The 24,990-nt window shown below is 34.6% G+C and overlaps 1 protein-coding gene and 1 long non-coding RNA gene across 4 annotated transcripts in view; one reads left to right on the top strand and one right to left on the bottom strand.

The window, feature by feature from the left end:
• Window positions 1-24,990, bottom strand: part of LOC141485137 (uncharacterized) — a 109,647-nt gene that overhangs the window by 73,789 nt on the left and 10,868 nt on the right. Inside the window, exon 2 of the long non-coding RNA XR_012467029.1 lies at window positions 4,508-4,652. This is a non-coding gene — a long non-coding RNA (uncharacterized lncRNA). The remainder of the gene's footprint in view (window positions 1-4,507; window positions 4,653-24,990) is intronic.
• Window positions 4,647-24,990, top strand: part of Ir40a (Ionotropic receptor 40a) — a 34,941-nt gene continuing 14,597 nt past the window's right edge. For 2 of the 3 annotated variants that reach the window (XM_074181224.1, XM_074181225.1), the window contains exons 1-10: window positions 4,647-4,979; window positions 5,043-5,138; window positions 5,225-5,361; window positions 8,434-8,599; window positions 15,795-15,934; window positions 20,892-20,985; window positions 21,043-21,201; window positions 23,457-23,616; window positions 23,664-23,792; window positions 23,887-23,987. In XM_074181224.1, the coding sequence (XP_074037325.1) occupies window positions 4,848-4,979; window positions 5,043-5,138; window positions 5,225-5,361; window positions 8,434-8,599; window positions 15,795-15,934; window positions 20,892-20,985; window positions 21,043-21,201; window positions 23,457-23,616; window positions 23,664-23,792; window positions 23,887-23,987 (1,314 nt within the window). In that variant the 5' untranslated portion in view covers window positions 4,647-4,847. The remainder of the gene's footprint in view (window positions 4,980-5,042; window positions 5,139-5,224; window positions 5,362-8,433; window positions 8,600-15,794; window positions 15,935-20,891; window positions 20,986-21,042; window positions 21,202-23,456; window positions 23,617-23,663; window positions 23,793-23,886; window positions 23,988-24,990) is intronic. The other variant, XM_074181226.1, reaches the window with a different exon arrangement.

Genomic DNA, 24,990 nt, shown 5'->3' on the forward strand with positions numbered 1-24,990 from the left:
AATTTTTAGGAAAGAAACGTTTTGGCTCAGTACTTCTCTCCATCTTTATATAAAAAAAGAAATTTTCCAAAGAAAGGAAAGAAGCAATTGATTTTAAAATAAATTTTTACAAAGATGTGTATGTTATCCAAAGAAATCACTTTCAGACACGAACTGGAAGGAACATTGGATTAGGCGAAAGAAAAATACTTTCGAACTAACTCTTTTTTCTATCACGTTTGTGCTCCAAATATTTGTTATGGAGTTGAAGGAATATGGAGAAGTACAAAATATACCCCTTTCAATTAATATAGAGTTGGTATTGAATAATGTGAGGAATTTTTATGTTGGAAAATACTTTGACACCTCAATTCCAGAAAAGTGATTTTTTTCAGAAATATCGGTACATTTGTTTCATTTTTTTTTCTTTCAAAGTTATCCCAACAACATATTTTGCGTTTGATGGTTGTCAGAAATAAATCAGATCAACTTCATCTACACCTGAAATTACTTAATATTTGACGAACACTTGATATCGGTGATTGGCATTCAACAGAGAAAGAGTTCGATTCTCTGGCGATGACCAATCACCATAACTGATATCTTATGAATTTTTCATGTACGTTATTAGTTATATCACGATAAGTAACAGGTTTAAAATAGGTATGTTGAGGGTATTATTGCACTATAGTTTCTAACCCAGTGGTTGGGTCATGGAATTGAATTTTCGAGTGGTGTTATTGATTTTTACAGTGGTATCAATTTGTATCATTAGAAGAACCGAAACAACGCAACATCATTTGCTGGACAAAAAATGTAAGTAAAAAAAGTCTTGTCTGTTGAAAGAGAATTTAAATTTGAGTGTTATGGACAACCGAGACATACCAGATTGTCTTTATTACTTGAATTTGGAAATATGTATATTGGTCAGAGAATAGACTATTGCTTAGTTCTACATGTTATCTTGGGATGAAAATTTAGACAATTGCCAATTGCCGTAGCAAATTCACAAAATATGCTGATTAAGCGCAGCTTTCTTATTTAAGAAAAAATTGTAACTTTGTTGACGATTGCAAAACAAATTTTGATAACAAGGCAAACGACTGAAAAGTGACATTTATATTTTCAGTTGATAAAACTTTTCTATATATTTTTTCACATATAGTCAGTGGGTATACTTGAAGACTGGCTATAAATCATATAATCTAAAAGAACAATTCGTTCAGGCCAGTGTCAACTCCCTACATTGTAGGTTAATGGACTGCTGACACCTATTAGAAAACAACTACTTCCCTGGCTAATAACACGAAGGGCGTTGGATTATATCGGACAGGCGTCAGTGCAGGATTCTTCACTGAAGTAATTTCTGCATATGCTGTTGGCAATAGATTTTCAATAATTGGAACACACTTGCAGGCCGGTTTTGGGCTGTTTCGCCATTTGTCAGTGCAAGGTAGTGTATATCATCAACATAAAGTCGATGATTTCCGATAATTGAAAATCAAATTCCTTCAGAGTATCATTCCTCGAACTAAGCTGAAGCATACAACAAATAACAGGTTTGTCGTCGCTCCATCTGCCTGTGAACGAGGTAACCAACTGCATATCCGAAATTTGCCCAATTCCTCGTAAAGGGAAAGAAAACTTTTCACATATAGTCAGTGGGAATACTTGAAGACTGGCTATAAATCAAATCATCTAAAAGAACGATTCGTTCAGGCCAGTCTCAACTCTCCACACTGTAGGTTAATGGACTGACACCTATCAGAAAACAACTTCTCCCCTGGCTAATACCACGAAAGGCGGTGGATTATATCCGACAGCTGTCAGTGCAGGATTCTTCACTGAAGTAGAAATTTCAGTTGTTACTACTAGGAGAACTTATGGAGTCGGATTTGATATCAGAATCTTTCCTGAGGTAGTCTAGAATAACAGTGCCAAAATATTGAAAGTTAAAGCCAATAAGTGGTTCACTGAGCATATGGTTGATTAATCATTATATTCATTATAGTAGTGTGGAAACCATACAATGACGCACTAGATTGTACTAGTTCAGGATATTTGCGGCTGCTACAGTGGAGAAGGAGGAAAGTATGTATACCTCGAAATATATTATGGTTGTAAGAAGTCGCTGCAATGAAGATCGTGAAAGACGCTTGGGAACATTATGATTCAGATAGTTTCTGAAATTCCAGTTGGAGTTAACATGTATAGTTCTCGATCATAAACATGTAATGTTTCTTGAGAATAAAGCATCACTATCAATAAATTTCAATCAAAATGATAAACTGAACTGAATTCTTTCAGTTGTCTGGAAGTTAGGCCTTATTATACGAATGATATTTCAAGAAACAAAAGCAAGCGTAACTACTTCAAACACCAGTTTCTGTAAATTACAAAAAAATTAAAACCAATAACTCAATTGACTAAATAAAGAATGATCTAGCACAAACAGGTATTTGGCGATAGCATATTGATGTTCAATTGTGAGTTCTCTCTACGTTGAAGGTGATTAGTATAAGTATATATTTCCAACAAATAATATTACTGTTAAAAAAATCTGTTAAAATATGTTTCTTCCTTAACCAGCTGTCGCCCTCCTACGAACGACAACTCCCAAAAGTCGAAATTTGTGCGTAGTCTTACTTTCCCACGTGTGATTCCTAAAACGGGTTGGACGTTAGGAAGTGAAAATCGATCGTTTGGTCTTACATCTCGAACCAGCGGTTCACACAGCGGTGGATTGAGTGAGCGGAGCAAGCCACCCACATCAACCCACCAGGCTACACTCTACTAGGCTACACTCACTGTACCTATAGTCTACAATAATATTCAATAGTCAGAACTTTGGAGATCTAAGCTGAGAAACAATGTTCCTATTTGATAAAATCGGCGACCGCGTGAGCTAACGTTTTGCGCAAGAGTCAGTGTGAAAAACCAAAAGAAGTAAACGTCAACAACAAATGATCACTTCAAAAAATGTTAGGTAAACCTGACAAGAATATTTTGGAAAATACAAAGTTGGAGATATACGGAATAAGCTGTGAGGACTGTCACGAAAATATATCGGCCAGACTAAACGAACAATTGAAACTCGTTTCAAAGAACACACAGCACATATCCGATTTTGAAGACCAGAAAAATCTATTGTCGCTCAAAACGCCTTGTAGAAAGTTCATAGAATGAATGGTTATGTTAGGTTAGGTCTAAAGTGAATGGGTCTATTCGACCTTCACCTCAACCCGTAAGGGTTTATTGAGACTCACACCTATTCACACCCGACCAAATAAACCAAGCTTCTTAACGAAGTCGATGAGTTTGTATGGTGAGTGGTCTTTCAGGTCAGATGGTAAGAGTACAGCTCTGCAGAACTCTTAAAACCTGATTCGGTCCGATGTGATCTGCTGTTTCATCATTTTCCAAACAGAGGCGACACACACTGTCTTCCGACAGTCCAAGTCTCTGCATATGATGATTCAAACGGCAGTTACCTGTAGGAAGGCCTGTTAGATATCGTAGTTCATCCCTACTGTAGTCCAACAACTGTTTGGTATTAAGCTTCGAAAGATAAATAAACGCTTTGGAGTGAGCCAATTCTGGAAGTTCATATATCTTCTTGCCATCCAGGTTTTCAATCTTTGTTTGTCAAAGCCCAAAGCGATGCAAACGACAGGTTCTGTTCCGATGAAGCTGCTTGCAGCATCCTCTTTTGCAAGGGAGTCAGCAGCCTCATTGCCTTCTAGGCCAGTATGGCCAGTGATCCAGACCAGAGGCAAAGAGGCAATCTGTTGAGTCTTTCTATCGAGAAGAGTCGTTTTTGGCAATTTGCTTCCAATTTAGATGTTGCTCTGTAGGAGCCAAGAGCTTACAATGCCGAAAATATTTTCATTGACTTGTGTATGAGGTTGGATTCTTCCAATCTCTCCGCACACAATTCAAACGCGTAAATTTCCGCTTGAAATACAGTCACCTAGGTTCCTAGGCAGGTTGATATCTCTGTCCTGGGTCTGCAACTGAAAACACCTGCAACAGAACCGGAAGGATCCATCTGTGAACCAACAACTATCAGAATGAATGGTACATGACACCAGATTTTTTTATGCTTTCAAAAGTCTGGAAATAGCAATAGTGTAGAATGAGAACTGAGAACAGTGACATTCTGAACAGTCCATTGTATTTTTTCTGTCATTGATAATCTATTGAAATTTGATGGAGCTCTAACAAGAAAGTTTTCCTCAAGTTTCTTCCCGAAATCATTGATATGTATCGGAAAATGAAAGTAAATGGTGTACCTTCTTAGATAGAAATAAGGAGGTACAGAGCTTGAAATCACTTTTCTTCACCTTCTGAAGATGCCAACTTGCCTGGTGAAACACAAAATAAAAGTCCTCGTTTTTGGATTTAATCTACGCTATAAGTTTCAGTTTTACGTTTTATCAAGATTTTTTTCAATAAATCAATTATTTCTTCATTTATTTCATCAATATTATCATGAATGAAAATAGGAGAAAAGTCCATTGTTACTTACCACCTTTCACAAGTTGTTTTCGAAAAAAAATTCAAAATTACGGAAAAGGGTAACCCGCGGTATGAGCAGTGGTCATTGGTTAATGACGCTGTCACTACCTCCCACTGGGTTGGAACTATCATGGAACATCATTTCATATTTAAATCTGAAAAAAGATACAATTATAGATTTCCTCGAATTAGGACTTCGGAAGTAATCCTTTCCTCTTATTTATAGATGATTCAGAGAATATAAGGAAAAAATATGGTGGAGACTTGTCAACCGCGATATTCGATATCATCATAGGATTCCCACTAGACCATGTTGCCATTTGTTTCGACAACAGGACAGGTAGTCCTCTATGAAGTATGTTTTCGATTTGATGTTATCTTTTTCAGAAATTGAGTTCGTGGAACACTTGGTCAAACAACTGAAAAACGGAACTGTTTTGATAACAATTTTTAACATCGCCATTACAGAAATGCAAGAAAGGGTTAGACGAAAATTAATTATCATGAACAAAAACGTTCAAAAAGCTAAATGTTTCCTGTTTCAGTATTTCGAATATTTGTCATATCAGACGGAAAATCATTTAGAATCGTATAATATCTTTTTTGGAACACATCGACTATATGAACATTTACTATTGGAGGTATGTACACACACTTATTTTCTTTGTCAAATGTTTTCAGAAGTGTTTCAATTACTTGTTGGAAACAAACCCAAATCTATTTTCAGATTGCAAGCAGAAACTTCATCCGACGAAACATAATCTATATTTTTTACTGGGGTCAGAGTCTATTTTCGAGATATTTTCTGAGAAATATAAAATACTGTATGAAAATATATGCTATCACGAATCCAAGAAATGATACGTAAGTATCTCGATTGAATATTTCAGATTTTATGATATGATGAAATATACACGTATTCAAGTCACAGTTTCTGATATTTTTAGTAAATAGTTCACAAAACCGCAAGACACGTTTCGTTATATGATATATTCTCATATACATGACCGACTTTATTGAACCCACCATTAATATTTCCCTTTCTTTTTAAAAATCAAGACTTGGATGTTAGGTTAGATTAGGTCCAAAGTGAGTGGGTCTATTCGACCTTCCACCGGAACCCGCAAGCGTCTATTGTGGCTCACAACTATTCACACTTTGCCAAATAAACCCAGCTTCTTAACGCAGCTGATAAGTTTGTATGGTGAGTGGTCTTTCAGGTCAGATGGTAAGTGTACTGCTCTGCCAAACTCTAAAAACCTGATTCGGTCCGCAGCCGGGCAGGCACAAAGTATTTGCTCTGTTGTTTCATCATTTTCCAAACAGATGCGACACACAATGTCTTTTGACAGACCGAGTCTCTGCATATGATGATTTAAATGATAGTGATCTGTAAGAAGGCCTGTTAGACATCGTAGTTTGTCCCTACTGTAGTCCAATAACTGTTTGGTATCAAGCTTCGAAGGGTGAATAAACGCCTTGGTGTGAGCCAATCCTGGAAGATTCTGCCAGAAGTCCATGAATCTTCTTGTCATCCAGGTATTCAATCTTTGTTTGACAAAGCCTGAAGACAAAGCCAATGACAGGTTCTGGTCCGATGAAGCTGCTTGCAGACCAGTGACAATATGTTAAGTCTTCCTATCGAGGAGATTCGTTTTTGGCAATTTGCTATCAATTTAGACGTTGCTTGGTAGGAGCCAAGTGCTCCCAACGCCGCTTGACTGTCCGAGAATATTTTTATTGACTTGTGTTGGATTCTTTCAATCTCTCCGCACACAATTCAATAGCGTAATTTTCCGCTTGAAATACAGTCGCATAGGTTCCTAGGCAGGTTGATACCTCTGTCCTCAGTCTGCGACTGAAAACACTTCCACCAGAACCGGAAGATGTTTTTGATACATGTGTGAACCAACAACTATCTGCTCTTAATATTTCCTTCTCCCGGAGGATTCAGTCATCTCTACTCGTGAGACATGGATGTGGCTCTCAGAACAAATATGATTCAAGTAAGTTCAATAAAATCAAAACTTCAGTGCCGGATATATCAGGAGTTCATGAGTTACTTTGTGTTTTTTGCCCAAAACTTCATATTGACCAAATGGCAAAAACATTTTCCCAAAGAATATAAAACATTGGGGGAGTTTCTTGAATGTTAGGAGAAATTCCACAATTGCGAACAATCTTTTGGCAGAGGAGCAAGATTTCAATTGCGACTGTGACGTGTTACCTTCGGAAGAGAAAAGTTTGAAAATCAATCTTTCGAAATGTTCGAAAACCAATATATTAGATAATTAGAAACATTCACTGAATGATCAAATAGAATTGAATAGTTCCTTTTAATGATATTATATTTTCTAATATAAAAATTCATAATTAGTTGATAAGTCAACTTCGATTATTTTGTCTATTCCATTTGTATTCCAAACATCGTAATGAAATTGAATCAAATCTCATTCACAGGATTCCTACACGATAGATGAAAGAAGTAAAATTTCACTCACATGGAACACTGTCATCCTCACTGGTACACATTCTTTATTTGGCTCTTTAGTACAAAATACCGGTAACATTCTAAGAATAACACTCAATTCATTAAAAAAAATTCGACTCTTCATCACGAAACAAGTTAAATCTATCTCTGTCACCGATGACAGAACCTAATATTCATTCGCTTATTTGATTGAATATCAGTTATAGTAATCTTGTTTAAATTAAAAGGGTAAATCATGCAAAGAAGTAATTTCCAGACACAAACTCTATAATTTAGTGTTCATATTAAATTTTTTTTTTCGAAAGTATTTTTCTTTCGTGTAATTCAATGTTTATATGAAAATAGCTGTTTCGAGGGGGCTTTTTCTTCTAGTTTGTGTTCGAAAGCTACGTTTTTGCATGATCTACATATCTTTATGTACAGGTAATTTTTTGAAATCGATTGCTTCCTTTCCTTCTTTGGAAGATTCCCACATTTTTCTATCAAAATTAAGAAGTAGTAAGCCAAAACATTTCTTGATAAGAATATCGTTCCACAAACTGAATATAGTTAACCACAGTTCCAGCCCAATCAACTGAACAGTATTTTCATAATATATTTCCAAACAAATATTTAAGGTGATATATCTAGTTTGAATAAAAAAAAATCTGTTTAAAATATGTTTTTCCGTTAATCAGCTGTCGCCCCCATACGAACGACAACTCTCAGAAGTTGAGAAACTTGTGTGAGCTAAGGACTAACAAGGTCTTACCTTTTAACGTGTGATTCCTAACACGATTGAAAGAGTTATATTTTTAGAAGTGAATAATTTTTGAGAAAAAAGTGTTTGGCTTTCTACTACTCCATCTGGATACAAACAAATGTGGGAATCTTTCAGAGAAAGAAAGGAAACAATCAATTTCAAAAGAAGTGACTCTCAGACACAAACTGGAAGAAAAAGCCCTCCTGAAATTCCTACTTCCATGTAAACATTGGATTGAACGAATGAGAAATACTTTTCTATGAACACTGAATGATACAAAAAACACTTCTCTCTGCTTAGTTGGTATTCCAAACATTCGTTATGGAATTCACAGAAAGCCAAAAACTTTCTTTCCCAAATAATCTAATCTACTTATTATGAACTATAGTTCAATATATAGATGAACTAGAGTCACCATTAAAATGCCTCGCACATATTCAACGAGTCATTCAATTTTAGAATTGTAATGTCTGCCTATTGAATATCTAGGTCAAAAATTTGATAAAGAATGTTACCTCGCCATGAACATCTTTGAGAGGAGAAGGTTACCTCTTCATTTTCACAGAAGTCGAGTAGAATAATTGAGAAAACGGATTCAATGCAAAAATGATATTTTTCTGACCCATGTTGTTATCTTTGTTGACTATGAGTCAACATCAGAAACGAAAAAATTGATCCGCTGATAAGAATCATTCATTTTCAGATATAGACTATTCTACAGTCAAGCAACATCACACAGAGAGCATCATTTAGAAATGGTGAATTGGTGGAACCATGGAAAAGGTATATTCAATCACCCCACATTGCCAACAACGAAGTCAGTCTACAAAGATTTCAAAGGAAAAATTTTACATGTCCCAGTTTTACACGTAAGGATATAAATATTGGACTGTAGAACAGTTTCGCCGATGATACTGCCATTTTGTACACTTCTTCAACTCGGCAAAATATGGAATAAACCGTTGAAGATGATTTTCCTAACATTTCGAAATGGTTCCAATAAGATTTTTTCCTGAGAATAGTACAGCAAACGTGTCACGAGAGGCAGCACTAGTAGTAGGGACAAACATAAACTATCCACATGTAAAACATGTGTTATTTACGTAATATTAATTTATTATTTAAAAATATAATTCTGATATAAAAAATTATTTTGTGCTAGTATAATGCCAACAAAACATTGCTGTTTTGCGAATTGTACGTCGGATAATCGATATACGGAAGAAAACGTGTTTTTTATACAATTTATAAAACCTCATAATAATGAGGTTAGATGTAAGAAATGGATACATGCTTCGAGAAGAGTGGATTTATCAATGCAAAAAATAAATAAAATTCATATGTATGCTCTGAACATGAAATGAATATTAAACTTTTCATAGTTAATTACCATTGATTAGAATGAGATATAACCTCAATCGTATATTCTAGGTATATTCATTTATTATATTTAATTAAATTTATTTCATTACCATCTATATTTGATTCATATTTCACTCGGAAATAAATCTGGAATTCATAATTATTTTGAATATCTTTTATTACAATTTGAATCTACCGCTACTCTTTTACTAGAGTCTGTATACTAACCTGTCTATTAATTAACTTTTTTTCCAGTTACTTTCAAATTACGGCATGCAAGCTAACATTTTAATGATACAACATTGTTATCTTCTACAGCTGCAAATTTTAGTTTTGCTCCAGGAACATCTTGTGTTTTTTAATTGTACTTTATTTACCATATGTTAATATGAGGATAAGGCAGTGTTTGTCCCTACCGAACTACTAGCGCTGCTAGTGAGTTATTTTTCGTACTTCAAGAAAAAGGTTCATTCAATAAATCAAATGTTTATTACTAAACAACTTAATACTTACCATTTACATCTTATATTCGCGGATTACCGAACTTAGGTCCCCTTCACCAACATCGGTGAAATATCTTGGTGTCACGATAGATCGACATATGAAGTGGGATTTACAGATGAAACAACTTCTCAAATACATTTTTTTTAAGGACAAAACACAAGTACTACAGAAAAATCCTTGAGGCGCTCTAAGAGCGGTGCCTGCGAAAGTAGTGATTCACGTTGGACTTGAATCCTGGAGGTTAAATTTGGAAAAACGTTCTCAGCAAGTTTATTCCACATTAACGCAGTTCTCCAAACGAAAAACTTTTTGAACAGTGAAGTTCGAGGAGTACTGAGTTGAACGTCAAAACGATGAGCAGCCACAGTCCGTCGCATATTTCTGATATGTACCGCTGTTGGTAGAATCGAATATGCCAATCAAATGTGCCAAAACACTTCCTGTGAAAGTATCTATGGAAGAGAGACATATCTCCAACCTTTCTTTGATGCTCCAGACTATTGAAGTTGCAAGTGATGTTCGCGCCAGGCGGGTGGCTCTTTTCTCGATGGAATCCAGCAGCTTCAATGTATGCTTAAGGGCGGAGCTCCGTACATGAGAACAATACTCCAAAGAATTTCCGATCTGAGCTTTATAAAGCATTGAAAGTTGCAGAACAGTTGCGGCTCAGAGGGTGTTTCCGAAATTTAGATATCTCAAAGAATTTATGGACATGAGTCAGTTAAAAACGATTTACTTTCCGCTAGTACAGTCACAAGTTACATACGAAATTTTAGGATAGGGGATATTTACAAAGATACGTGAATATATAAAGAGGCTCGAATCATGGACATCAGACAACTTTTCTGTATACAAATGCTATTACTCATTAAAAATAAGAAAATTATATTACAAGTTTATGAACATGCTCATAAAACACGAAAAAATGATTTTATATTTTTACACCGATGTGACAAAACGATTGGACAACGAAGTGTCAATTACCTGGCACCTAGAATATATAAGCAAATACCCCATGAGATTCAGAATATCGAAAAATTTAGAAAATTCAGAAATTCTTCAATTGAGTGGACTCTTAAGACATAATATTTTTATCAATATAATAAATTCCAAATGAGTATTTGAAAGAAAAAAAAGGTGCCTCCTGATTATGTCATTTTCCGAAGTGTGAAATTCACTCTACATGTAACTTATCAAAAAAATCAAATGTGACTTCATTTGGATGTGTCATTGAATCACGTACAAGCAGTTTGAACTGCTTCTGTGATTTTTCTATTAATCTGTTCTTTTACATGTGTTACCTTGTTTTTTAAGATTTTATTTTATTATGCAGATGAACATTATCATTATTATTATTTTTATTATTATTATTTTCACCGTAGTGTGCGCTGGACAGGCCCTATCCCCCGAAGCCCCGATACATTCGGGAGGGTGCGCCAGCATTATCAACCAATGATCAATCCCCACCCCGTGGGGTAAGTGATCATTGGGTCAGAGAATTATGTGCCCAGAGAAAGCGCAGTGAGCCAAGAATGGCGGCCTTCTGCATCTGTGCGGCTGAGATTTCTGTCTCAGTGCAGCAAGCCGGTATGATTTTAAGACTCGAGAGTAGAGATGACATCATTCCACCAAGGACTCCAATAATCAGAACAACCATTTCGACAGAGTGATCTGGATAGAGTCTGCGGAGTTCGAAGAGAAAATCTCGATATTTTATCCGTTTTTCTTCCTTTTTTCTGACGATATCCGTCTCGTCAGGAGCTGAAAACTACACAACAAATATCGTTTTGCTCTGGTGGTCGAGAAAGACTACATCAGGCTTATTAGCTTGTATAGGCCTGAGGGTGGGGAACGAATACTTCCAGTAAATTCGGCACTTCTAGTTCCCCACAACGGATTCAATATCCCCCAGAGCGTAGGGCAACACCAGTGTCTCGTCAATACCATAAGAGTGCCGTATATGGTAATATAGCACTCTTAGGGCCGCGTTATGTCGATTGATATAGGCCGAGACGGCATATTCTGGACATGGTGATAGCAAGTGCATAAGGGTCTCGGGCGCCTCGCGGCAGGCCCTGCACCTTGTGTCTGGAACCTCTATTCCCATCACGCGACTGCGGTAGACTAAGTTGTTGAAGACACCATCCTGGTAAGCCATGATGAACCCCTCAGTTTTCGACTTCAGTCCACTCGACCTGAGAAAAACGTCAGGCGCTGTGATAAGCCAAGGTCTCCAATGTTATTGAATAATACCCCATGCATTGGCTTGTCTTTGTGTCTCCGCAGAAGTAAGGTGATCTCTTCGGCTTTTATCTGAGCTTTTTGCTGAACGGGTTCAAACTCGGTGACAGAGTTGTGGTCACCTCATTCAGAGTCGAAAACTATACCGAGTTCATCAGCTGCTTGGGTAGCTGCCCTAAAGAGAAATGCTCCAATTCCTGCTCTCTTATGGTCACGGAGCATGCAGAGAAGGGGATCCGAACTCCTGACGACTTTACAGGCTGTATCCAGTACCATTCTGTCATGTAGACACTTTAAACTCAAAAGTCTACGGCCTCCCTGTTGTCGGGGGAAGTACAACCGTGGAACGGACGATTTGGGATGCAAACTCTTATAGAGATGCATCATTTTTCGGGTCTTTACGTCGAGTTGATACAGCTCCTTCCGAGTCCACTTCACTACTCCAAACGAGTGGAGTAAGATTAGAACGGCAAGCATATTTGCTGCTGCAACTTTGTTCTTCCCCGATAGTTCCGATGACCAGATATGTCGAAGTTTGTGCTGATACTTGCCGCGAAGAGAGTTTTTCACTGCTGTTACCTCTTGTGAGTGGCGTTGTTCCACTCCGAGGTAAGTATACGTCTCTCCGGCATCCAGATGGTGAAGCATGCTTCCATCTACGAGTTGCACATCCTCTTCGTAGTCCCCGCATCGTCCTCTTTTGAGATGGACCATTGCACATTTGTCTAACCTGAATTTCATACCGATAGCATGCGTGTACTCTTCCACCACCCTCAAGGACTGATGGAGATCCTTCTTTCCAGAGGCATAAAGTTTGAGACCATCCATATAAAACAAATGGGTGACCTTGTGCCTCCGGTTTCCGGGGCTGCCACAGTTATACCCTCGAGTATTTCTGAGCATAACGGATAATGACAATAGTGAGATGCAGAAGAGAATGGGACTGAGGGAATCACCCTGAAATACACCCCTTCTGAAAGTGACCCATCCTGTTTGGACTCTTGCTCGACCAGATGTTATGTGAAGCGAGTTCGCCAAAGTGGTATCAGTTGTTCAATGCATCTCACTATTTTGTCGGGTACCGCAAGGAATCTGAGCAAATGCAAGATGAGCTCATGCGAAATTGTATCAAATGCCTTACGGTAATCGATCCAGGCCATAGAGAGGTTACGCTTATATTGTATTAAGTCCTGCGTTACGCATCTATCGTTCGACCCTCTTTGATCTTTTTTTTCACAGGACTCGATTCATTCAAGTGTTAGGAAGATACAAAATTTTTTTCAAATTTTTAAAATGACATTTTATGCTATGAAAAAATTATTTATTTGATAACCTCTCTTTAGCGGCAGCGCGCTCATGCCGTAACAGCCGCACGGAACCCTATTTTCAACGTCAAATTAAAATTAGAAATAATCTGTTTAAAAAAATCTGTTTTTTTCGTTAATCAGCTGTAGTTTTTGTATTTGTTACACTTTGTTCAGATTAAAAGAGAATGAAATAGATGCACAGTAGTCAAAATGGGGTTAAATTATTGATTTATATACCATAATTTTTGTATCTGTTGATAAGTTATTGGCGATTCTTGAGAAAAAATATGATTTTTTTGCAATCTTTTTTTCAATATATTTTAAGTGGTCGTCGAATAATAAGCAATTATCAAGTTGAAATCCCAAATACTTCACTGATGTTACTATTTCTATACGTTCATCTTCAATTTTTATATTTATGTTGTTTCTATTTATTTGATTATATTTGAATTTAGTAGTAATTATCATTGCTTTTGTTTTTTTAGCATCAAGTTTCATTTAATTGGTTTTCAGATATTTTTTTACTTTCTCTAGAACTTTATTCATTCTGCCAACAGTTTCTTCTAAATTTACCCCAGTACAGGCCAATAAGGTATCATTTGCAAATAAGTTGATGAACTCACAGTCTGTAAATAATTGAATATCATTCAGATACAGAATGAATAATAGGGGACCAAGCAAACTACCTTGTGGCACTCCTGTGTGATTTGTTACATATGATTGTTAAACTAATAAACAATTAAATAATGAATAGAAAACATTTTTTTTTGCCAAACTATTTAAAAGTGTAGGTAAATTATGATTTTTGAAAGCAAAATTATTTCTTAACTAATTATTTAAACAATCGAAATATGAAATGATCGATTTTAAACAATTAAAAATTTAAATTGAGAAAAAAAAATTTTTGAAAACATTTTCTCTAGACAACGAAAAAGCAAAAAAAAATTTCCTAAATATCCAATTTCTCTATTTGTTTAAAACAATGCAATGAAAAAATCACGTGAAAAATTCATATCCTATGTTAATAACTGCTATCGTTTGATGTGAAAACAGACATAGCTAAATATCAAAATAGTTATAAAAAATCATAGTTGAAAAATCAATACATTTTTATGAACTTTTATCGCAGGATCGTATGATATACAATATCAAAAGGGCTCCACGAAGTTTAAAATTTATAGGTCAATTATTTATACCTTTTATCCCATTATTTATGCCAACGGAGATTGGGAAAAAATTTATTAGTTGACAACTGAATAACTTTTTGAGAAATGGCAATAAAACTTTTTTTTCTACAGGACTCGATTCATTCAAGTGTTAAGAAGATACTAGATATTTTTCAAATTTTCAAAATGACATTTTATGTTATAAAAAAATTATTTCTTTTTATAAACTCTCTTTAGCGGCAGCGCGCTCATGCCGTAACAGCGGAACGGAACCCTATTTTCAACGTCAAATTAAAATTATAATTAATGGAGATAGAGTTAAGGGAGTCGGCACTTTTTCATCGGAAATTTCCTCCTCTTCAACGAGCTTTTTTCAAAATTGCTCAAATGTTAATATTTTTTGAGTTATTAAGGAAGAAGTAAATACCAATTTTTTTAAATCTTATTTTGTTAATAACAATTGCAACTATTTACCTGCACCAAAATCCTTCAAAAACATTCCGAATCGAATGAGCTGTCGCTCAGATTTTCAGGACCTTTATCTCTATTTTTTATGTTTTTGAACTTGTTGATTAGACTAAATAAAAGTATATCGTTTGAAGTTCATGGAAACGGTAGTAATGTATATTACTGGAGTTTTATCCCAACACCAAACCATTATTTTCTGAATATCGGAGTGCAACATTATTAATTTCAGAGGAGTTCATTTTTGAAATCTCAAAACAGTGTAAAAACCTCAGAATTTGATAACTAGTTATCCAATTCACATTACGACATGTTTTTCTTGTCTCTTTGTTTTGAGTTAGTTTTTTGTTGATCAATTAGTTTACATGATTATATTCATTCAGCAGTTTATATACATATATTTTGTTCTACCATTTCCTACATTAAGAACATTTGTATGCACTTTGTTGTCATGTCCTATATTAAGTTTATGATTATTTAAGAACTGTTCGTTCTTAAAAATTGAATTATTTATTGAAAACTGGTCAGTGGTCCCTTGTTCAATGAATTCAATATTTTTTTGAGAGAGTTCCTTTTTAAAACCTCAAAACATTTTGTAAAAATTGCTGAATTTGATAACCCGTTATTCGAATTACAATAGGACATGTTTTTCTTAGTCCTTTGGTTTTGTCATGAGTCAGTTCCATGCTGATAAATTATTGAAGGTATTACATTAACCTTTTTTTTTTTCAATAAGTAGCTTTCAATGATGTAACAGATTTATTTATATTAATGAGACTTTATGCATGAATTTATTCAATTTATAGTACCAAATAGTACAAACAGTCATATTTCAAACTAAATCTGTTTTCACCCCAATTGAAAATGTATTATTTCCACTACACGTATAATAATCTTATAATAATAATAATAATAATAGTTATGAATACTGAGTCAACTGAATTATTTCATTTCATTTATATCATTATTTACATCAGCGGTATTAAAATTCCGTATTATTTTATTTTTTATTCTTTCAGAAACCTCCTTGGCATTTTGTACGTCACATCAACATGAGTTCAACAAAGACCAATTATAGCGACAATAAGAGTTCAATTAAAGTAATAGGAGGAAGAGATGACAGAATTCTGAATCTTCTATCAAAGAAACTCAATTTCCGGTAAGAAAGATTGACATCACGACTGTCTTTTTCAACAATGTTCTATTGTAAATGATTATGAATTACTATACTGAATCTCATTTAATATATATCATACAGTATATTTTCTACCACCTGGAAAGTAATAATTCAGTGACACTTTTATCGAACTGTAAAAATTATTGGACACGCTCACGTCGATGTCTGAACTAGAAATGATTCGTATGCACCTCAAGTAATCAGATAAATGTTTTTGGAATTTTCTTTGTCTAGCTCCGTTACTTTTCTGAAAGTCTACGTGGAGTTCGTAATTTATTTCTATAAAACATGCTCCATGTTGATGTTCAATATCATAACTGTTCGCTTGTCCTATTAGTAATAATAAAAAATAGTGAAAAATCTGCAACCTTCACTGAAATTACTGGAGAATGAATACACAAAAGAATTCATAGTGAAACCAGTTCATCATAAATCAGTGACTTTTCAAAGGCTTTTGCCTGTGTAAATCACGAGATACTGTTGCGAGAGCTTCCATGCTACGGTTTCCGAGAAACTACTCTCAACTAAGTCGAATATCGAAGTAGTAGTTGATTCTAATTCGTTAGGCTATCAATGAATTGGGATCTAACAGATATCACGTGTGGTATACCGCAGGATTCTGTATTAGGTCCGATTTTATTTCATTTCTACTTTACCTTGAGTATGTAACTTTGCTACCAATTCGACATTGTTTGCTCACGATACTTCATTGTTGAGCCAGATGAAAACAGTTCACATGAAATAATGCATACAGACATGGTCGAAATCAAGGACTGGTGTGATTCTAGCTTCTGTCCTTCAACACCAAAGAAAGACATGTAATTATTTTCAAATGTGCTATAGCAAATGTGTGCCTGGAGGATCAGATAATTGAAAACAGAAGTACAGCCAAATTTACATGGATGTTCTTGGACAACAATCTTTTTTTGGCGCATGTAACAAAATCGACTGTTTCAGTCAGTGTAATTTTGTCAGAAGCGAACAGTTACTCACCTATGTAGAGTATAATGAAGGCAATCATGTAAACTATTGTTCATACAACATCAAATACTAACCCTTCTTCAATTTATATATAATAGACTGTACCCATAATTCACAAAAATTTAATTGATTGTCAGAAGAAATGACACATGTTATAGCACTCGCCAACATCTTGATCTCTCTTTCCCCACAACCAATCTAGTCGAAGAATATTTGATTTATAATGGGGTGAAAATGTATAAAAAAGTACAAAATAGAACCAAAGGAAAAAACTGAAGGAATAAAATATATCTGTAGAGATATGTCAACGAATAATAAAAGTATGGAACAAACTCAGGTAAATATTCGTTTTGAGGGCAACCGGAGATTTTGAAAAAATTTTTGAGTATACTTACGTATTTTAATGCGTAGATTACGAATCCGAAAGAAAAAAGCGGTGCTCTCCCTTCAAAGTTCAGAAAAAGGCAACTTCCCAGCCTTCTTTTTCACAAGATGAACTATTTAAACTCAAAAGCATTCATTCACTAGGTCACCTTTTCACCTCATTCCTCCTTCCTTGACACTTTTCACTTCAACAATCAACATTTTTCCAATGAAAATGTTTAAAAATGTAGGGAGCTGCTTTTTGGTTATATATCTGTATTTTACGTTTTTAAGGTTGATGGCATAGTTGGTACAAATGATGCAAGGATTCGTTTTTAAATCAAGATTTTTATAAGAAAAATGTTGATTGTTGAATTGATGATGATGTGTTGAAAGGTGACCTAGTGAATAAATGCTTGTGTTTTAAAAAGTTTATCTTGTGAAAATGAAGGCTGAAAAGTTGCCCTTTTCTGAACTTTGAAGGGCTTTTTTCTTTCGGATTCGTAATCTAAGCATTTAAATACGTAAGTACATTTCAAAATCGCCGGGTGCCCTCAAAACGAATATTTAACCAAACTTATTATCAATGAATACTTTTATACCTATGGCACAAAAGAATGAGAAGCACATTGAATTGTACCATTATAGAATTCAAATTCAAATTCAAATTCAAATATATATATATATATATATATATATATATATATATATACGTGTTTTGGGGTACTTGCCCCATCATCAGTACCAGGCATGATCTCTTCAGATCGGTGTAAACCGTCTGAGTAGCACGATCATACAAATATAATTCCAGCTAGTCATGGAATCTCTCTGCAGTTGATTCAGTGGGATGCCCACTGTGTCTGGAATATATATATATATATATATATATATATATATATATATATTCAAATTCGTTTCTGTACATGGGGATCTCGTAAACGATAAGAGATAGGGTGTCGGTTAAATTGTGACAAAATTGTGTATTATAGAGACCTATTCAATGATGTGGAAAAATCGAATATAGCTTCTTTGGTTCTGGAGATATAAGTACAGGAAAAACAAAAAAATCCCAAATTATATTTTTGCCTATATCTACTTTATTCGCAGACATATTGAAAATCTCTTCACATTTTGCTATTGGCACTTGATGTGGGCTCTCAGAATATATCCAAGAATCTTTTATACAGGGTGTCATCTGACTTGGGCCACTCCCATCTTTAAATTTTCAAATACGGACCTGTATTTTTTGTTGTAGTTTTTGGATCGTAGACGCTCATTCAATTTTATATTTCGGGATGTTTCGGTTATAAGTGTGTAAATTATTCCCTTTTAAATTACGGCCCTGGAAATTGATTGACTGAGTTGAATAAAAACATAATAGCAACTTTCACGACTCCCTATATATCGTAATTGTATGAAGTAATTTATATAGGTACCCAAAAAAATTATTGGCGCAATAAATGTTCGAATTGAAGTCCTTCCATTTCGAAAAATTTCTAAACTCTGTTTTTCATATTATTTATTGCCCTTAATACACTTTTTTGCTGCATTGTTGCGAAATCATTCAAAATCCTCAATCTCCAGTCTTCCACATTTTCTATCTCTCTGCCAGCGTAAATCCTATTTTTCAATGTCCCCCATAGAAAATAGTCCAAAATAGTAAGATGTGGTGATCTTGTAGACCATCTTATTGTCCCATTATTTGTCTTGAAATGGAAGGACTCCAATTCGAACATTTATTACACAATAGATTTTTTGTGTATATAAATTACTTACTTCATTTCAATTTTCATTATAATTATAGTGTTCGTTTCGGATGTTATTATTGCTACCATTTCTTTTCTGCTCATCAAAACACATATAATACCTATATTTTTGTTGTAGGTATGTTTCATATAATCATAAAATGTTTTCTTATTCGAAGTTCATTGTAGAAAACGCTCAGAGCAATGGAAAAAATATAAATAGGTACCTAAAAATGAAAAAAAAAACTCTCGAAAAACTCTACGGTACATAGGGAGACGTGAAAGTTGCTATTGTGTTTTTATTCAATTCAGTCAACCAATTTCCATGGCCGTAATTTAAAAGGGAATAATTCACACAATTATAATCGAATATTACCAAAAAATCACGAAATATAAAATTTAATTTAATTTCTCAGTGTGAAGTGAACGTCTTCGATCCATAAACTACAACAAAAAACACAGGTACGGTAGACAGCTTGGCACGTGTTTCTGGCTCATTAGGCAACACTTGGTTGGAAGAAAAGGCATAAATGCATGGAGTCATCAACAGAAGCCAGCTGCAAATTGTGGTTTCGGTGGAGTTAATTTGTGTTGGTGAATTATAAAATTTTTTTTTTTCAACTCAAAATCCAAGTATAACAATATGTGCATGAGGCTGAGCATATCAAATGATATAACCGACAAAAAACCAAACTTGATAAATCAGTAATTATTGAAAAAAACACTACAAACCATACATGAAAAACCACACCACCCAATGATCTGCAGCATTCAAAAATTGTTTTAACGCCCCATTTATTCTATAACTTAAATTATCACAATCTTGACTCCAAACGGCCAAGGGTCCTAATAATGAATGCCGCCAAAATGAAAAAAATTGATGACATCTCCCTCTGAGAAGATGTATGTCATCTATGAGGTCGACAGAAGTTTCAATCATCAAATATCAATAATAAATGATCTGCAGAGAAAGATTGATGCCCGATTTTGTTGGCTTGTCGATGTTGAACATTGTTTTTGAAAATGACCGCCTGGGGAGCGTCGTTTATTTTTGAAGTACGAAAATGTAGTGTTTTGTCGATCGCTTATAGGCTTCTTCTGGTTCTACGAAATTCAGGTTCTAGGACGTCAAGATCATGTGCAGTTGATATAGAGCGTTCTGGTTTATTGAGGATAAGTTCGGATTCATGAAGCCTCTGTTCTGGTTTTGACTGCGAAATGATCCTAAAGTGACTTGAACCTTCCGAATCCTTCTTGCTCTCGAGGCTGAACTGTTAAGAACTGTTTCCATTGCTCATGCGCATTCATGTGGAAAATTGTTTTGGCTATTAACTAAAATGTTTTTATTTATTTCATTTGAGTAATTGATGATTGAGGTTGGATAAATGGACATGTTCAACAGTATTTTCTCGTCTTCATCTCTTTATATATACGAAAGGGGGCACAGTGGTTTCCTCAAAATGAGTTCTGGTTTAATCAAGTGTCCGAGAACTATTTTGAACTGTTTGAGATTTTTTGTTTGTATGCATCATGTCTTGCGCAGTTTCCAAACAGTTTCGGATGTTAGAACCAGAAAAAACCTATTGATGGTTTCTTTGTAAGAAGAGATGTCAACAAGAGATGTCAACACCTTCACTTTCAAAGTTATTCTTTTCGGGACAGTCGAGTGGTTCAGCCAAGCACCATATATGTGACCTTGGCGAGTCGGAAAAGATCTGTCTAGTGGTGGATCAGAAATTCATCAAGTAAACACATGTTCATCTTATTTTCAACTAACAAAACATTATGCAATTCTTGGTTCAAAACAGGTAGTGATAACTAATATGTTTTAAATTTTTTTTTCTCCATAGGTATGATTACTTCGATCCTCCAGAAAGGACCCAGGGTACAGCGGATTCAGAAACCGGATTTTTCAATGGCATTATTGGTATCGTATGGAGGAGGGTAATGTAAACCATAGATAGTATATGTGTAAGAAATACTGCCAAATGAATATTTTAGGAAGCGGATCTTTTTCTCGGTGATGTGGAAATAACTTACGAAAAGTCAAATTTTGTGGAATTTTCATTTATAACTTTAGCAGATAGTGGGGCGTTTGTCACACATGCTCCTAGTAAACTCAATGAAGCTCTGGCTCTTTTAAGGCCATTTCAGTGGCAAGTGAGTATACCTACATATGAATCCTTTGGAGTTTTGGATAATAAAACTCAATTAGACGTTTCTTTTACTGATTTTCGTAAAGCTTTTGATCAGCTTCATCATGATATTCTGATAGAAAAGCTTAGTAAAAATGGAATTTCAAGGAACTTTTTAGAACTAACGACAAAATATCTTCAAAATCGGTTTTTCATTGTCAAACATAATGAAAAATTTCCAGATAAATTTTCAGCTAGGTCAGGTGTACCACAAGGATCAAATTTGGTGCACCTCTGTTCATGATTTTCATCAATGATTTACCGTCAACTCTGAAATATCCGGACTGTCTTTTTTTGCTGAGGATTTGAAAGTCTTCGAATCAGTCCAAACAATACAAGACTGTACATATCTGAGATTGGAGTTTGAAGAACAAATATACTTAAATATTTAGTCATCTCAATAACTCGCATAAAGGAGAAAATCATATTTAGTTATGATATTGATGATGTGGTTCTTGAAAAAAAAACCGATACCAGAGAACTTGTATTGAGGTATAATACACAATTTTCATTTGATGATTATATAGGTACGAGATATTATGAAATCTGGTAGTCGAATGTTGGGTTTTGTAATCAGACAAACTTTTCATTCTCTAATATAGACATTATTAAATCACTTTATTTTTCGTTGGTAAGACCGAAATTGGAGTTTGCTTCCAATGCTTGGTTTGCGGAGTACCAAACCTATATGAAAGAACTAGAGAAAATTCAGAACGAATTCTTGAGGTGGTTTTTTTAGCGATATCACAAGTGGCCAAACTATAACTTAAGAAGGTCTTTGGATCTACGACATGAATTTAAAATTTCCTATAACAGCAAAGTCAATTATCAGTAATATTCATGCACAAACTCTTGAATAACAACATTGTACCGCAACGAAAGCACCACTAATATCTTTACTAAAGTTAGTTAATCGTTTGAATATATCAATAGATCTCGACTGGACACTTTTCTAATCAGTATTCCGCAAACATATGTTACATTTACCTATTTGAACAATATTTCCCTCTACAGTTCTGGTACATATTTTACTATTTTTATACATCGATAAGTTTTTGAAATTACTATGGATCTTCATCAAGTAACAGCCAAATCAATCGGAAACATTCCAAGGATTTTATGAACTTAATTTTTTTCATCCATGTAATTAGGCTGTTATAGCTGGTTTAAACAATAAATAAATAAATGAATATCTCTCTTCTAAATCAGAGTTGCTAATAATAAATTAGACGTTCAACGAAATGTAATGTAATGTAAAAACACCTTTGTATAATTATCACTAGTTGATTTTATTTATACAGCCGGTTTTGGGTTTCACTCTATTATCAGTTTCATACTTGATAATGGGGTCAAACCCAAAACCGATCGTAGGTTTAAATAAAATCAACTAGTGGTAATTAGACAAAAGTGTTTTTATTCATTTCATTAAAGTGATCATGAATTACCACTAAACAAACAAGCCATCAATCACACATACTACTCATTTTACTCCTTTAATATGGCTGCTAACCTCTTGTCACTTGTCTGCTCTCTGTACTAAACTCAGAATTTATTTGAAGTTTCTAGCAAATTTACGTATGCCTTTTTACACGTTTTCCATCCGTTTCAAATCGAAAAGTTCATCTCACGGTAGTTTCATTTCGATTCCAGCTAAAAACGTGGATGAAAAATAGCCTGTTGTTTCATCGACTGCGTGCAGTAAGTTGGGAGTAATATCGAAACCAGCTCATCCCAATTTAATTTTCGGAAAATTGTAAGAATATATACTGACTAATCTTTCCATTATGTCTTGTTATCATTCCGTCTGACTTTGGATAAAGCCCCTACTGGAAATTTCATATAATCGAAATCAATTTCTGATGACAGTACATGTTTGGCATACACGTTATTGAAAAAAGCATCTGTTGCTTCTACAACTCTTGATACAATTGCGGAGATAATCTACTAACACTATCATCAATCATTTGTTATTCATTATCAGTTCCGAACAAATATTCCATTTTCTCTAATTTTTTGCTGAGGGGCCTTTCTTCAGCCTACAATCATTTTTATGCTTTCCTACTTAACTACTAAGGAGTTTCATTTGAAGATCTTCAATTCCTGTATAAACTTCTACTCTTGTGTGTCACTTGTGAGTTCTCAATATATATATATATATATATATATATATATATATATATATATATATATATATATATATATATAATTCACGACTTTCAGGTTTGGCCAGCAATAGGACTAACCTGTTTTATTGTGGGACCAGTACTATACCTCATCATCGCTCTACCAAACTTTTGGCAACCCAGATTCAGAGTCAGATCTCACTCCAGAATGTTTTTCGATTGTACCTGGTTCGCTATTACAATCCTGTTGAAGCAGAGTGAGTATTATTTGTGAAATAGTTCAATATCATAATATCATTTTCAGCCGGACGGGAACCAAGTTCCAGCCACAAATCACGATTCTTCATCATTTTGTTGTCAATATCAGCGACCTACGTTATTAGTGATATGTACTCCGCGAATTTGACTTCACTATTGGCAAGACCTGGTAGAGGTAATACTTCTTGATACTCTTTAGAGGGTTCTTAGTTTTGAAGAAACTTCACTTCACTTGAAATTCGAAGATAAATTCTAATTTTTTTTCTCAGAGAAAGCAATCAATAATCTCTATCAACTGGAACATGCGATGGAAACAAGAGATTTCAAATTATTTGTTGAGAAACACGGTTCTTCGTATGGACTTCTAGAGGTGAGATAACTTCTACTACGCTACAGAAAAACGTATTTCTAATTTTTGACATCACTCTTGCTAACACGAAAAAGTCATTATCCATCATTTCCAAATTTTTATTGACTGAAATATTAGGATGTGTAAAAACATCTCAATGATGTCAAAGAAATTTGGAAAAATAAATAATGAGTCTGAAATGTAAATATACGAATTTCCAAAAAAAAAAACAAATTATAGTAATTTGAAATAGAATTAATAGAAAATAACCTAGATTACATAAGTGAAAATAATACTAGTCCAGAATTCATTATAATTCTCTATTTCCTTGACTCCTGATTGAAGATTGTTGTATATAGCCTCAAGCATTTATATTAAAGGTAGTTGTATATTGTTGAACAGTCCTTTACAAGCAGTCCTTTACAAGACTATTTCTAGGTATAGGCAATGATGACGATCCTGCATATACAGTGTGTCTTTTCATGAAAGCACCTCCGTTACTTCCGTATTTATCAAAGTAGATAATGAAACTCGCAGGATTGATGGAATTGCTTCAAATACACTTACTGACTAACTAAATGGTGTTACACTGCCCGCCAGTCGTGATGGTAGAACCTATTTTTACGGTAAATTATATTAGGAGGCAAAATAGGCTGAAAATGCCTTTAAATTCGTGATCAGAACCTCCTAATTACTACAGGTAACTACACCTTCGTCCTGAAAAAATATATGCCTTGAAAAACCCAAATTCGTCTCACTTCTCATGGAAACACTTCGGTATCTTTCGTGATTGTTCGCGTAGAATTGAGTAATTAGCGGAATTCAAGGATATACCAAAAATAATTTTCAACTGAACCAATACTTCTGAGAATAATAATAAAATTTGAGCATTAGCTCTACATATTTGTTCACTATTGAATCATTGCGAATTCAAATTCGTGTATTCAATAAAAATCAAGGGGGGTCCAAGGAAAACAAATGAGGATTACTATTACTCAACAATATTGTTGATAGAGCGTATTGA

This window comes from Leptinotarsa decemlineata, unplaced genomic scaffold, assembly GCF_025532065.1.
Source record: "Leptinotarsa decemlineata unplaced genomic scaffold, Ldec_3_MD MMD2_tig00026307_RagTag_RagTag, whole genome shotgun sequence".
NCBI lineage: Eukaryota > Metazoa > Arthropoda > Insecta > Coleoptera > Chrysomelidae > Leptinotarsa > Leptinotarsa decemlineata.